This window comes from Littorina saxatilis, linkage group LG3 (genome assembly GCF_037325665.1).
Source record: "Littorina saxatilis isolate snail1 linkage group LG3, US_GU_Lsax_2.0, whole genome shotgun sequence".
Classification (NCBI taxonomy): Eukaryota; Metazoa; Mollusca; class Gastropoda; order Littorinimorpha; family Littorinidae; genus Littorina; species Littorina saxatilis.
In genome coordinates this window covers 30273113-30287026 of record NC_090247.1, presented here as the reverse complement: position 1 = coordinate 30287026, position 13914 = coordinate 30273113, and the positions used below count along the sequence as shown (strand labels likewise).

Below are 13914 nucleotides of genomic sequence, written 5' to 3'. Positions count from 1 at the left end.
TTTTTTTTGTTCTGTTTTCAGAAAATGAGAGCGAGAGAGTGTTTGTGTGAGACTTTAGTTGGATATATGCATTGAAAAGAGCTGTATTACAAAAGCAATGCTCTCATACCAACAGAAATCACAAAATAAACTAGACAGACAGCAAGAGAATTCATAGTCCGCATGTTTATTCAGTAACTTTGGGTGAAAGTTCAAATAAATAACATCAGTTCACATTAACACCGACACATTCACATTTTATATGTGCAAACGAAACTCCTTTACGGAGCAAACATGACCAATCTTAACACGTGCATGAATTCTGTCCAGACGCCCACATTTGTTGTCCATTTGCAGTTAGTGTACTTACAAAAGGAAGATTTAAATCACAAGAACAATATTGTATAGTAATAACATTTTTTTACCTCTAAATTTTGACATCTGCAGAGGCTTTGAAGCACGTGATTTCTGCAAGTATGCACAAGACTCGTTTGTCTTTTTTTTTCTTTTTTTTTTAAAAAGGTTCTACATTGTACCTCCAAACTTCTGTGACAAGATATAATTACTGCTAAATCAAAACATATATGTCAATTGTGCACTAAAATGACTGACCAACAATAAATTATCTACAGCAAGATAGAAAATAACGTTGAACAACTGTTATAAAAAAAAAAAGTACTTAGCTTAAGGTCTACACTTGTATGTATATTGACAGATTTTCATTCTAATTTGGAAACAAGCTGACAGTCTGTGTGTCAAGGGGTGATAAAAAAGAATGTCCATCACAAGTGATGAAACGCTCAAAGAACTTCTACATTTTTAACTCAAAGATGCTCGGGATTTAAAAACTCGCAGCCTCTGCAGAAAGGTAATCCATAACGGTTCTACAACAAGATAGTTTGCTATATAAGGGGAAATAACTAGTCCATAATGGCTTCATTTTGTCTGCATCTCATTTGAGGTCTAAGCGTGAGGCAACAAGTACTCGACATTGATATGGACAGTGAACAGGGGCAGACGAGGGGGTTTCTGGGGTTTCCGGAAAAAAAAAACCCAGCCCAATTTTTTTTTTAAATTGTGTTTTTTTGGGGTATTAATCAGTGACAAAATCTGCTGCCTGAAACTGGTAATGATCATCCTCAGAATGCACCAGATTGCACCATTTTGCGTCCTTTTTTTCAAAATTTTCCGGGGGGGCATGCCCCCGGACCCCCCTAGCAAGCTAGGCGCTTTGCGCCTTCGGCTCGGCACTTCGCGCCTTCACACCCATATCTTCACAACATACTTTTGGAAACCCCCCCCATAAAATGAACTGATCCGCCCCTGGTGAACTATGCAGACAAAACGGGACATGGCATTTTACATTAAGAAAGATACAATATTGAGTTGAAATGTTTGGATTTTGTTGTCCCAAGCAGCGAAGCACCTGCATGCGACTTTTTGCTGTCATCAGGTCAGGTTAGTCCGAAAAAGCGAACATTCATCTTCTTTCCTGTTGATGCAAATGGCCGCAATCTAATTACTAAATACTGTTATCTTGAATTTTAATGTTACACTTTACGATGAGCAAGCAGAAACAAGAATAGTTGCAAGTAAATGTTTGGATAGGGGTTTGCCCAATGACCGATATATAATATATATATATACGACTTGTGTCTGTGTGTGTGTGTGTGTGTGTGTGTGATTGATCGCCATGCACGGCCAAAGTTCTCGATGGATCTGCTTCAAATTTGGTGGGCTTATTGACAGAGACCCCGGACACAACCTCATCGATGAGATATTTCAACACGTGCTCTCAGCGCGCAGCGCTGAACCGATTTTCGTTTTTCACTGCACGTTACTATTTTTAGATCTCCCTTCCTTCGTGCGCTGGCGTCAATCGATATTCCCGTTTGTACGTTTATATTTAGAAGGTCACTGCACGTTACTATTTTTAGATCTCCCTTCCTTCGTGCGCCAGGGTACACCCGGCAAAGCCGGGTCCCCGGCGACGGCCGGGTATTCGGCTCTACTTCTTCCCGGCGAAGCGGGTAATCATCTAGTAATATATATATATATATCGCTTCTATAGCGAGCTAAGAACCAAAGGTAGATAACTGCAGCAAACTCCCGTATTACAGAGAATATTCTGGTTTATAGGCACCTATGAATCATGGGCGGTTGTGGCTAATTTGGTGCTGCACGACAAAGATTTACATGTAGTCTGAACATGAATACAAACATTACAGGAAAAATGCTGATCTCATTTTTAAGGTGAGGAAGGAAACATGGCACATTTGGGAAAGCTGTGAGCACACATTTGTGTTGACATACATTACTTCAGTCACAAATTATGCTGATGACAGATCACAATAATATTAAAGGTGGTCGTCTACATTTTTGCTTTTTTTCAATAATCTTATGGTTAGATTTCGATACAAAATTATGTCAAATGATGAATAAACCACGGGGAAAAAAGTTATAGAAAAAAAATATATGTAAAAAAAGATTTTATTTTTGGGTAGCGTGACTCGCGCTTCCAATATTTTGTTTTCTGTTTGCTGAGAACATGTGCTTTGCCTAAAAATACTGACCAATCAAATTCATGTCACTATGCTTATAGCCACGCCCAAACAAGTGCAGCAACAGTTTGACACTGGAGCGCTGTCCACGCTTTTTTTTAAACGCACGAAATGCATGGGATTTGAGAGGAGTTTTGCGCTTGGCATTTTCCAAATAAGGATATCCTACTATGAGTACTACGCTGGAATACTACAATGAATTTTCAAACGGCTACACTGGCTTCGTCTTTCCTGATCGAAAGGGGGTGTATTGTTGATATTTGTAGATAATAGACTCTGCATTTAAATGGTCAAATGGCGATTTCGGTATAAAAATGTAGACAAGGACCTTTAAGACTTGGGAGATGATAAAGACATTCAACATGCATTATGACAATGGCAGAACTGATATGACCACACACACAAAAACGCATGCCCTCTTCTTATGTGTGAAACATTGATACTGTAGAACTTAGAAAGAAGAACCACACAAAATGCATCACGCCAGGAATCATTACAATTCCCCAAACCCTATCCTTTTAGCCCAACCCCCACCACTGTTCTAGATGACTTCAATCTAAAACTACAAGTATATAAGAACTGGATTTCTCCCAATAAGAATTCTATTTTCATCATACACCAACACTGTCAACCTTATTGCAAAAGTGCTCAGATGTTTCTGTGATCAGACGGGAAAAAAATCCATAGGAACACTGACAGAAAACACCATGAACCGTACACTACATTCTTCTAAAATGGTACCTGCAATGTAAGGTCTCTCCCATGAGAGGACACCTACCATGAAAGGACACATTTTCCTGTCACTTTGTCTATTATCTCTAGAAAAACACTGGCACCTGCAATATGGGGACACTGTTGGTTTGTCCCAAGGGTGTCCTTTCATCGCTGGTACCACTGTACCAGCATGACAGTAACCGGCACGGTTGGCCTAGTGGTAAGGCGTCCGCCCCGTGATCGGGAGGTCGTGGGTTCGAACCCCGGCCGGGTCATACCTAAGACTTTAAAATTGGCAATCTAGTGGCTGCTCCGCCTGGCGTCTGGCATTATGGGGTTAGTGCGAGGACTGGTTGGTCCGGTGTCAGAATAATGTGACTGGGTGAGACATGAAGCCTGTGCTGCGACTTCTGTCTTGTGTGTGGCGCACGTTATATATGTCAAAGCAGCACCGCCCTGATATGGCCCTTCGTGGTCGGCTGGGCGTTAAGCAAAAAAAAAAAAAAAAGCATGACAGTAGCTTTGGCCTTTGATAATTGATATAAAACCAGTTATGAGAGAAACAAATCTTCAGTCTTTTAATGGTTAGGGTTATTAACAGTACTAAAATACTAATGTGGCCTAAGCTCTCTAAACATATTCCTGTGGTACCTGTGAGTTTTGTGGAGAATAAGTAAAACGAATGATCAATGCTTTGGAAAGCAAACCAAAATACATGGGCAAACATTTAAGAACAGTTTGCTTGATTTTTTAAAATCAAATCTTGTCCTGTTTAGGACCATAAGAATCTGCCTAGCCTCAGAGACAATGCAGCAAAGAATAGAAAAAGACAGATCATACACACAAAAAACATTGGCAATATTCCAAGTTAACTGTTCACACCTGGATTATGAGCTCAATAATTCCAAGCCAAAGAACACTCATTTACTCAAAGAACAAAACAAGACACAGAGAGAAAGACGGACAGAAGAAAACATAAAAATAAGAAGGAATACGGAGAAAAAAAAAAGAAATAAAATAGTCATATTCTCTTACCATGTTTTATTAAAAACATCCGCTTACATTTGCTTGCCACACATTCCCCATAACTAATCAACAAAGTACCCATGACTTATAATACAACAGTTACGAAATTGGTTGAAAAAACACAAAAAAAGTAAACAAACAATATCCCATAGAAAAACAGAAGAGAATAGAAATAAGAAAAAAACCAGCAAATGAAGGCAGTTCACTTCAGTAACACATCCTAACCATGAACAAAATAATTGCACTGCTTTTAGTGTACACACAAACCTAATTCGGGCTTGTCTTCTCTCTCTCTTTATTACAAAGTCTTAAAAGTTTCATTAATCTTATCATAATTATTTTCACTTTTTTTCTATGCCCAAAAGCGGTATAAAAAAACCAACTCCCCCAACATACATAAAATTCAATTTGAGACCACAGACAATTATATTATAAAAAATATATGTGATGCTTCCGAAAAGGAAGAAATATCATACCACTGCCACATGAAAATCCACCAAATGACAAAATAAGCATTCTCAGTCTCACACAAGTGAGAAAATAAAGTCCAAAGCATGAATGAAGGTGTTAACACACCTGCATCAATGTACACATACACAAAACATCACTAGGGCTGTTTTTCCCCAGAATCATCACTGCCATGATATGTGTGTAAAAAGGTTTTCTCAATGAAAATGAAATGATATAAAATGTGATTTCACGCACAGCTGCTGAGACTGAGAGGACTACACAAATAAAACAAAAAGCTACAAATTAACAGAAAGTACAAAGAATCAGTGATTATGTACCTACAACAAACAAATGAGTAAAAAGCCCAAATGTTAGGCATTGAGATTTATCACATTTGCATGAATCCGTGCAAGAAAAAGTCTCACTTGTGACAATACACAAGTATTCTTATGCAGCCCTCTGAGGTGCCACACTTGTAAAACAATGAGCTAAGATTTTCTTTTTATCAGAGCTAAATCTAAACACAAGCTACTAGCTTCTGCAGACTGCAAAAAACTAAAGCCTATTTCATGCCCTAAATTGCATGTCTCGACCTTCCACAAAAAAATGTTCACAGTTCATATAGTAAAATGTCAGCTATTTATGCTATTGACCCTTTCCATTTGACAGATTTTCAAAGTAGAAATGTACACCTGGTATTTGAAATAAGTCTATAAAATCAATTAAAAATGGCCGAGAACCAGAAAAAAAGATAAGGGAAAGGTCGGAAAGAAGGGTAGAGAGAATGTAAGAGTTCAGAAATGAATCAGTACCAAACTGTACAAACGCATACAATGCGGAAGGTGTAGCAATGCTGAACAACAGTTCACGGTGGTAATATACAAAGAAGGGTTTGTGTCACACCCAAACACACTTTCATCACATCACTGAACAGAGGATTTTATGTGTACGTGTGACAGTGTCTGTTGAAGGGGAGAGGAGGAAGGGCAGGTTAGCGTTTTTGGTGTTTGATCAATCATATATATCACAACATGAACAAAATCACTTTCAGGACATTACTGTACAGAGAACTGTGTGGGTGTATGTGTCACTGTATGTATGTGTGTGTGTGTGTGTCTGAGGGAGCGCACGTGCTTGTGTAGGTGTGTCCATGGGGAGGGGACTGTGGGAGTTGTTAGTGTATGACTAATTATATCACAACATAAGTTAAGGTGTGTACGGCCAGCGCACTCGCTACATCCGCTCTGGACGTCTCGTCTGCAAGACCATGGGCCGTTCTGAAAATCCTTCTGGGTCCTCACACAAATGGACCACGATGGCTGGCATGGTCTGAGACGGTGGATGAACCTCGTGAATTTCACCTGTTACAATGTTTAAAGTTTAGATCAAAAACATGAATAAGGAACTCTATCTGTCGTTTAAAAACTGCAGCCTATTAAAGGATGTGGACCCCCCCCCCCCCCCCCCCCCCCGTCATTAGTTACAGTGCAGTGGAACTTCCCTTTCATGACCTTCTAAAGTAATGAGAAAACCAGGTTTTAAAAAGGAGGGCGTCTTAAAATGTGGGTAAATTTAAAGAGCTTATGCACAGGAAGTCTAAGAAAACAGGGTTTTAAAAAGGAGGGAGTCTTAAATTGGGGGGTCCTCAAAGGGGGGTTCCACTGTATTCTTAACTTCAATCACTGATTGAGGTAATCACTGGTTATAATATGTACACAAAAGTCAGTCTTTACTCTCTCTCTTTTTCTCTCAATCTCATATCTTTACATGCACTATCTGTTGAAGCAAATGCAAATCAAAAAAGTCGCGTAAGGCGAAAATACAATATTTAGTCAAGTAGCTGTCGAACTCACAGAATGAAACTGAACGCAATGCCATTTTACTCGTAGCATCGTCAGGCCACCGCTCATGGCAAAGGCAGTGAAATTGACAAGAAGAGCGGGGTAGTAGTTGCGCTAAGAAGGATAGCACGCTTTTCTGTACCTCTCTTTGTTTTAACTTTCTGAGCGTGTTTTTAATCCAAACATATCATATCTATATGTTTTTGGAATCAGGAACCGACAAGGAATAAGATGAAAGTGTTTTTAAATTGATTTCGACAATTTAATTTTGATAATAATTTTTATATATTTAATTTTCAGAGCTTGTTTTTAATCCAAATATAACATATTTATATGTTTTTGGAATCAGAAAATGATGGAGAATAAGATGAACGTAAATTTGGATCGTTTTATAAATTTTTATTTTTTTTTACAATTTTCAGATTTTTAATGACCAAAGTCATTAATTAATTTTTAAGCCACCAAGCTGAAATGCAATACCGAAGTCCGGGCTTCGTCGAAGATTACTTGACCAAAATTTCAACCAATTTGGTTGAAAAATGAGGGCGTGACAGTGCCGCCTCAACTTTCACGAAAAGCCGGATATGACGTCATCAAAGACATTTATCAAAAAAATGAAAAAAACGTCTGGGGATTTCATACCCAGGAACTCTCATGTCAAATTTCATAAAGATCGGTCCAGTAGTTTAGTCTGAATCGCTCTACACACACACACACACACACACACACACACACACACACACACGCACGCACATACACCACGACCCTCGTCTCGATCCCCCCTCTACGTTAAAACATTTAATCAAAACTTGACTAAATGTAAAAAGTAGTCAGAAAAAAACAACCCAAATTAAATAATAAAACAATTAAAATAAAAAACACATTAAAAAAACAACTGGCAAACAAAATCAAATTAACGGGAAGACGGAAATTAAACTAAAAGTTAATTTACTGTCTTGAATAACAATATGAACTGAATGATACATGTAACATTAAAAAAAACTAAAAACAACAACAGTAACCTCCATTCTGTGATTGCTCCCGATCTGCAATCACATTATCAGACAAACAAATATTATCTATGTGTAACATTTACAGGAAAACATACATGCTTTTATATTAAAAAAAAAACACTTGCTTTGCCTTGATCAATGTTGTCAACAAATCAACCTTTTCACTGCCAGTAAATTGTTGCTAAAATTCGACAGCCCGGCTACTTTCTGTGCAGAGCGGGACATTTTGGTTGAACCAATTTTGTAAGTCAAGTGACCACTATGTCAATGTGTGAAATCAAGCCAACAACAACAACAAAATCACCACTCTGCACAGAATGCATCCAAGTGAAAGGGTGCTCTTATTCTTAAGGTGAAGGTAAACTAAGTTGTTACGTACGACAGTCACAGTTTTCAATTGCTTCGTGCGTCTTTCTTTCTTGACCGGTTCTCTTGATTTTGGTACTCTTGTGTTCCCAAGACTTTGCAATTTCCTTTGATGTAAGGCTCACTGTGTTTACAGCTTAGTTTACCTTCACCTAGATAGTATATATATACAGTAATTCCTAGTGGCAGCCTGGACAGATGTGTGACCTGGAAAAATGTACACCAAAAAGGACGGCACCTTTCAACCACAGTTTCAAGTGCAAAAGCAAAGAACATTACCAGGCGTTAATCTTGCAAGAGCGTCGATTAGCTCGAAGTTGAGGACTGGTTCTGACTCTGGCACTTGCTCCCAGCCCACGGGAGGTGAAGATGGCGGTGATATCAAAAACAACTTCTCTTGTTTGGGAGGTAGCAGATTGTCATTGGACATCAACATTGGCAGCTACACACACAACACAAAAGTTTTAGCACATGTAACAGTGTAATAGTAAGTCGTTAAATGATAAAGCTGGCAGGAATTATGTCAAAAGTCTGTCGTATGAAATCTCAACAGCTTAGTGGTTGTCTGATTTATTTTCTACTGGTAAAATAACCATTTTTGGCTCACGTAAGTGTAGCCTTTGCGATGGTAAACTGTGTCTGTCTGTGCGTGTGTGTGTGTATGTATGTATGTGATAGAAACTTTAACATTTGAAGACGTCACATTATGGCGTAAGAGGATTAGACGTCACGCGAAGGAATTACTGAAAGTCTCGGTCATTGTTATTTTGAGCGGGCCGAGACTAGTTGGCAGTCGTGTCCCTGTAAGTAGGCTACATGCAGACAAACAGATCTAGATCTAGTGTCTTGCTTTCTTGCACAGTGTCAACTATGGGTGTGTGTATGTGTGACGGAGTGATTGAGTTTGTGTTACTGTTTGTCGATTTCTTACGTGAGCCTTGAAGGCTTCGCCTCTTGTTATCATATATTTCATACCTAATGCTGACTGCGCCAGCCCAAAGTAAACAAATATTCAAAAAGCTAGTACAGTCGAACTCGCTTAAGACGAATCACTGGGGATCGGGAAAAAAGTTCATCTTAAGGCCAAAAAAAAAAAAAGGTCTGTTTACGGTAACATAGGCCAAAAAAATAGGGTCGGTAGGTCGGGATTTTTTTTTCTTTTTTTTTTTCCAAAAAACCATATTTTTACGTTATTTTGCCCAAAAAACAAGAATTTTTTTTTTTTTCCCCAAATGCCAAAAAAAAGTCTAGGGTCGCGCGAAAAAACTAGGGTCGGTCGGGTTACCGTAAACAGACATTTTTTTTTTTTTGGCCTAACCAAAATTCGTATTAAGAAAACTGATTGATTTTTTTTTATTTTTAAGTCTTGTACATTTTATGGTGTTTCAATTTGTTTCTTTCGCAACTTTCATGCTGCTTCACGTTTGGACAATAAAGTGACATATTCAGTTACATGTTCATGTGTGTCTCATGTTGAGTGATGATTGTTGAGTTTGAGTGAGAGTGAGCACACAGATGTTTCATCCAGTTGTTACGTTTTTGGTCACACACACACACACTGACACTGTCCACATTCGCGGTGTTCCTATCATTTGTCCGGAATCACTTACCTTGGCGACGGGTAGCAAACCTTGGCCAATTTAGTTTTTTTTTTGGTTGCAACATGATGTTCAAATCCAAATCGAAAGCACTGACTGACTGATAAACTATCGCGAACCGGCGAACGCAAGGGAAACCACTCTGGCATCTATATTTTTTGGCAATGGCTTCCGTTCAAAACATTGATGTTTCGTTTTTGGTATTCGCGAAGGAAATAAACGTCAGTCAGTCATTCATGTTCAGTGTCTGAGCTATCAATCACTTTGATTCTAAATTTGAAATTGTTTTGTGAGTACAGTGTAATCAGTTTAACTTTATTCAGTGATCGGTTGAGCAATGGTTCAAGCAGTCGACGCAAGGGAAGACTTGGACACATCATGTCACATGTATTCAAACTTCTCAAATTCCCATGATATGTCGATCTTGGGACGAGTTTAAAGATTTCGTCATAAGCGTGAGTAAATTACAGACATTATGCATGCTTGGGAATCCAAAAAGTGCTCGTTATAAGCATAAATTCGTTACAAAGAATTCGTTTCAAGCATTTTTTTTAAGCATGAAGAAAGAGGTATTCAGTTGGGAACTTAAAACTAATACGTTATAAGTCAAAATTCGTAACTAGCGTGTTCGTTTTAAGTGGGTTCGACTGTATTACCATCCAGTAACAAATTACATTTACCAGTACCAAATAAGATGTTGAACCAACGAAAGGCTTTTAATGCCAATATAATAATAATAATGAGGATATTTATATGGTGCAAATCCTAAAATAGTTCTAAGCGCCTCACAGTAATAGTATAAATAAATTATTCTCTTCTGTACACAATTCCAAATCAAATATAATAATACACATTGAAATATTAGCCATTATTATGTGTTACCAAACCATTTTTCATTGCCTTGTACTTAAGTTTTAAAATGTTTAACATTATAATTTTGTAGTGAGAACTTCACAGTCAAGAGTACAAACCTGTGCAAAATAACACTTGATGATCTGACCACACAGTTCTGTGTCATGGTACTTGAGACGAGCGGACACTGTACTTTCTGTAGACGTGAAATTGACTCTGGCCCGACGAAAGCTCTTCAGGTAGTTAAAAGATGCATCACTATCATAGGATCTGAATGCTGCCTCAAACTCCTCCTGTGGACAAGAGCAATCAATAAATGAATAATAATTAAATATGAACACATTTTGCAGTGCACAGGCAAGTAAAATGCTGTTCACATGGCAGACTTGCAACCAACTCATGACCAACTTTAGTCGTTTGAAAATCGCTCCCGAGTCGTTGAGGCCAAATCGGCGAAAAGTCTGCCATGTGAACAGCCCAAGTGACTCACGCCAGACTCCAAAACCCAGTTGAGCACTGCCCGACTCAGCCGTGACAAGCAAACAACTCGCGCCAGACTTTTCTTATCGCGGGTACTGATTGGTTAGCTCTAGCCACTGAGTTAAATATAGACGTACACGTCTCTGTGGCTCTAGCCTTCCCTTCGCCTGAAAACAACGAGGTCAACCAGACAATCCCGAAAGGCTCAGTCTGGCGAGACTCGCCGCTTAAAGGTCCTTGTCTACATTTTTATACCGAAATCGCCATTTGACCATTAAAATGCAGAGTCTATCATCTACAATTATCAACAATACTCCCCCTTTCGATCAGGAAAGACGAAGCCAGTGTAGTCGTTTGAAAATTCATTGTAGTATTCCAGCGTAGTACTCATAGTAGGATATATCCTTATTTGGAAAATGCCAAGCGCAAAACTCCTCTCAAATCCCGTGCATTTCGTGCGTTTAAAAAAAAGCGTGGACAGCGCTCCAGTGCCAAACTGTTTCTGCACTTGTTTGGGCGTGGCTATAAGCATAGTGACATGAATTTGATTGGTCAGTATTTTTAGGCAAAGCACATGTTCTCAGCAAACAGAAAACAAAATATTGGAAGCGTGAGTCAGTGTCAGTCACGCTACCCAAAAATAAAATCTTTTTTTGCTTATATTTTTTTTCTATAACTTTTTTCCCCATGGTTCATTCATCATCTGACATAACTTTTTAGCGAAAATCTAACCATAAGATTATTGAAAAAAAGCAAAAATGTAGACGACCACCTTTAAAACTAGTTTGCGAGTTTGTGCTATTCACATGGGCAGTGATTTTGATTTGACTTGCCGCCGACTAAAATCACTTGAAAGTTGGTCACAAGTTGGTTGCAAGTCTGCCATGTGAACAACACTTAACACTAACAGCGAATGATTGCCGATAATGGAGAGGAGAGTGGCACGTTTGAGTTGGATGGGAAGACGATGTTGGGTGTGATTGTGTTCCAACATTTGGAAGAAAAAAATAATGCAGTTTGCCGGTTTGGAACACATTGCTCAAATTGGAAAATATCAAGTTGCGCGAAACGTAAAAGTTACAATACATTGCTCTATCAGTCTTTGTCTTTGCAACCTGCGTTAGTGAAGAAAAAAAGCCAGGCAGTTCAGCTGTGGATCGTACGTACCACCGCTATTTTATGTGTATAAATAAAAATCTTTCAGTCGTTAATGCTAGTTAACAATGTTTCATAATCTGTTTGTGTGGTATGTACCAGTTCTTGAAGTGACGCTCGGCTGGGAGATTTGACCATCCCTGCAAACCCTATGACATGTAACGTTATCCCCTAATGCGTTTGCTTCCAATGTTACAGCTCGGCACATGTAAATTGTAATGATGTATTTGATAAAACGCAAATGGACAGTGGGAAGAACTAAGAGTAAGATAGCTCATTAGCTGAAGAGAACTTGAGAAGGGATATTTTAAAAGATTAAATATTACTGGCGCAACAACAAATACTCTGTCGGCCCTAATGCTAATTCCATTGATAATAATCCTCTTAATATTTAAAGAGTTGGCACTAGCCGTTCTGTGAACTCCTTGAGATCTATAAAAAAAAAAAAATTATACACATAACACATTGATTCAATGATTCATGATTCTTCCTCTCTCTGGCACGATGCAAGTTGTCTGTGATGCACACCTAAACGAATCCCACTCATTCTATTCAAACCAGAAACCAATTCACAAACCTTTCGAGAGTCGTCATCAAAAAATCCTATATCGAGGTTTGTGACAATCAGGGCGTGTGCGATCTCATTCAGACTGTCATCTTCGTCGTCCGCCATTTTGTTACTCTGGACGATCATTCCTCAACAAAAAAAAACCGCAGGAACTGACACTGTTGCTGGTATCAGGGCGATAGTTGCCGATCCATTGACTTAGCTGTGTTACTGTAGAGTTCCTTTTGTTTAGGATCAACACATTGCACAAGATGTTTGGCCTGTGTCGGTTCCAAAACAAAGGCTTTACACACACTGCGTGTACTACGCACACAGATGTCGACCTGCCATTACAAATGAGCTGACGTCATGACTATAAATAGTATTGGTGTTTCCCGACCTCGGGAGTCCGTGTGCGTCACAGCCATAGCCATAGGCACATGAACAAACTGAGTGTGAGGAACTGTGCTTTGTTTGAAAATACTTGCTCCAAGTTTCAAAGAAGCTGTTAAAAGGACCAAGGTACCAAATTTTGCAGACGGAGAGAACCATGGCAGTGTGTTGAAACTGAGGTAAAATCATGGGGTGAACAATATCTTGTTTTTATTTAGAAATTAGATTCAATCCGTATAAACCTTATTTTCATGTTGAAGGGAAATGAATGTACGATGGCCTGGTGACGGAGAGAGTTAATTTGGGACACTATTATAGAGGTTAACCGAAACTAAGCAGATAGTTTTTCCCCCCAATTCGAGATGCGGGGTTGTGGGAAATAAGTGAAAATAAACCAAATGTCTTCAGTCATGCAAATAAATAATGAAAATAAACCTGCTTTCACCTGCCTGATACCCGCCCTTTTGAATATGCCATTCAAAATATCCCAATAGTGTCTATACAAGTGTAATTCACCTAATTGAATTCGGAAAGTCAATTTTACATAGCAGCCTTTACAAGTTGATCTGAACCTCCTGTGATCTGAACCAAAACTCTCAATTGAACATGCAAGGAAATTAATCCAGGTATTGTTAGAACAGTCATGGTATCGTTCTTTTGTTTTGGACTGTGCCCCCGAAAACGCACACAATCCGCATTGGAGATTGACCGTGACGTATGGACTGGGTGGCCGAGTGGTAACGCACTTGCGCTCGGAAGCGAGAGGTTGCGAGTTCGACCCTGGGTCAGGGCGTTAGCAATTTTCTCCCCCCTTTCAGTCCTAACCTAGGTGGTGGGTTCAAGTGCTAGTCTTTCGGATGAGACGAAAAACCGAGGTCCCTTCGTGTACACTACATTGGGGTGTGCACGTTAAAGATCCCACAATTGACAAAAGGGTCT

General features: G+C 39.0%; 1 protein-coding gene across 2 annotated transcripts; it reads right to left on the bottom strand.

Annotated features, from left to right (window-relative positions):
- Positions 1 to 2812: 2812 nt before the first annotated feature.
- Positions 2813 to 12955, bottom strand: LOC138962101 (calcipressin-1-like). Of its 2 annotated transcripts, XM_070333819.1 has the most exons (5): positions 12613 to 12955; positions 10520 to 10693; positions 8230 to 8392; positions 7594 to 7617; positions 2813 to 6091 (listed from the first exon to the last, which is right to left on the bottom strand). In XM_070333819.1, the coding sequence occupies exons 1-5, from the start codon at positions 12727 to 12729 to the stop codon at positions 5964 to 5966; spliced, it is 606 nt and encodes a 201-aa protein (XP_070189920.1). In that variant the 5' UTR covers positions 12730 to 12955; the 3' UTR covers positions 2813 to 5963. The 2 variants fall into 2 exon arrangements, with proteins under 2 accessions (XP_070189920.1, XP_070189921.1); XM_070333820.1 differs by lacking the exon at positions 7594 to 7617 and having other exon boundaries at positions 12613 to 12950.
- Positions 12956 to 13914: the final 959 nt, after the last annotated feature.

Bases quoted from the DNA above. Each gene is read 5' to 3' on its own strand.
- LOC138962101 (XM_070333819.1), bottom strand. From the start codon at position 12,729: ATGATCGTCCAGAGTAACAAAATGGCGGACGACGAAGATGACAGTCTG. The intron at 8,393-10,519 runs GTTTGTACTCTT...TTGTGTGTGTAG, and splicing joins TCAAGTGTTATTTTGCACAG to CTGCCAATGTTGATGTCCAA. The intron at 6,092-7,593 runs GTTACTGTTGTT...ACATTGTAACAG, and splicing joins GGAGCAATCACAGAATGGAG to GTGAAATTCACGAGGTTCAT.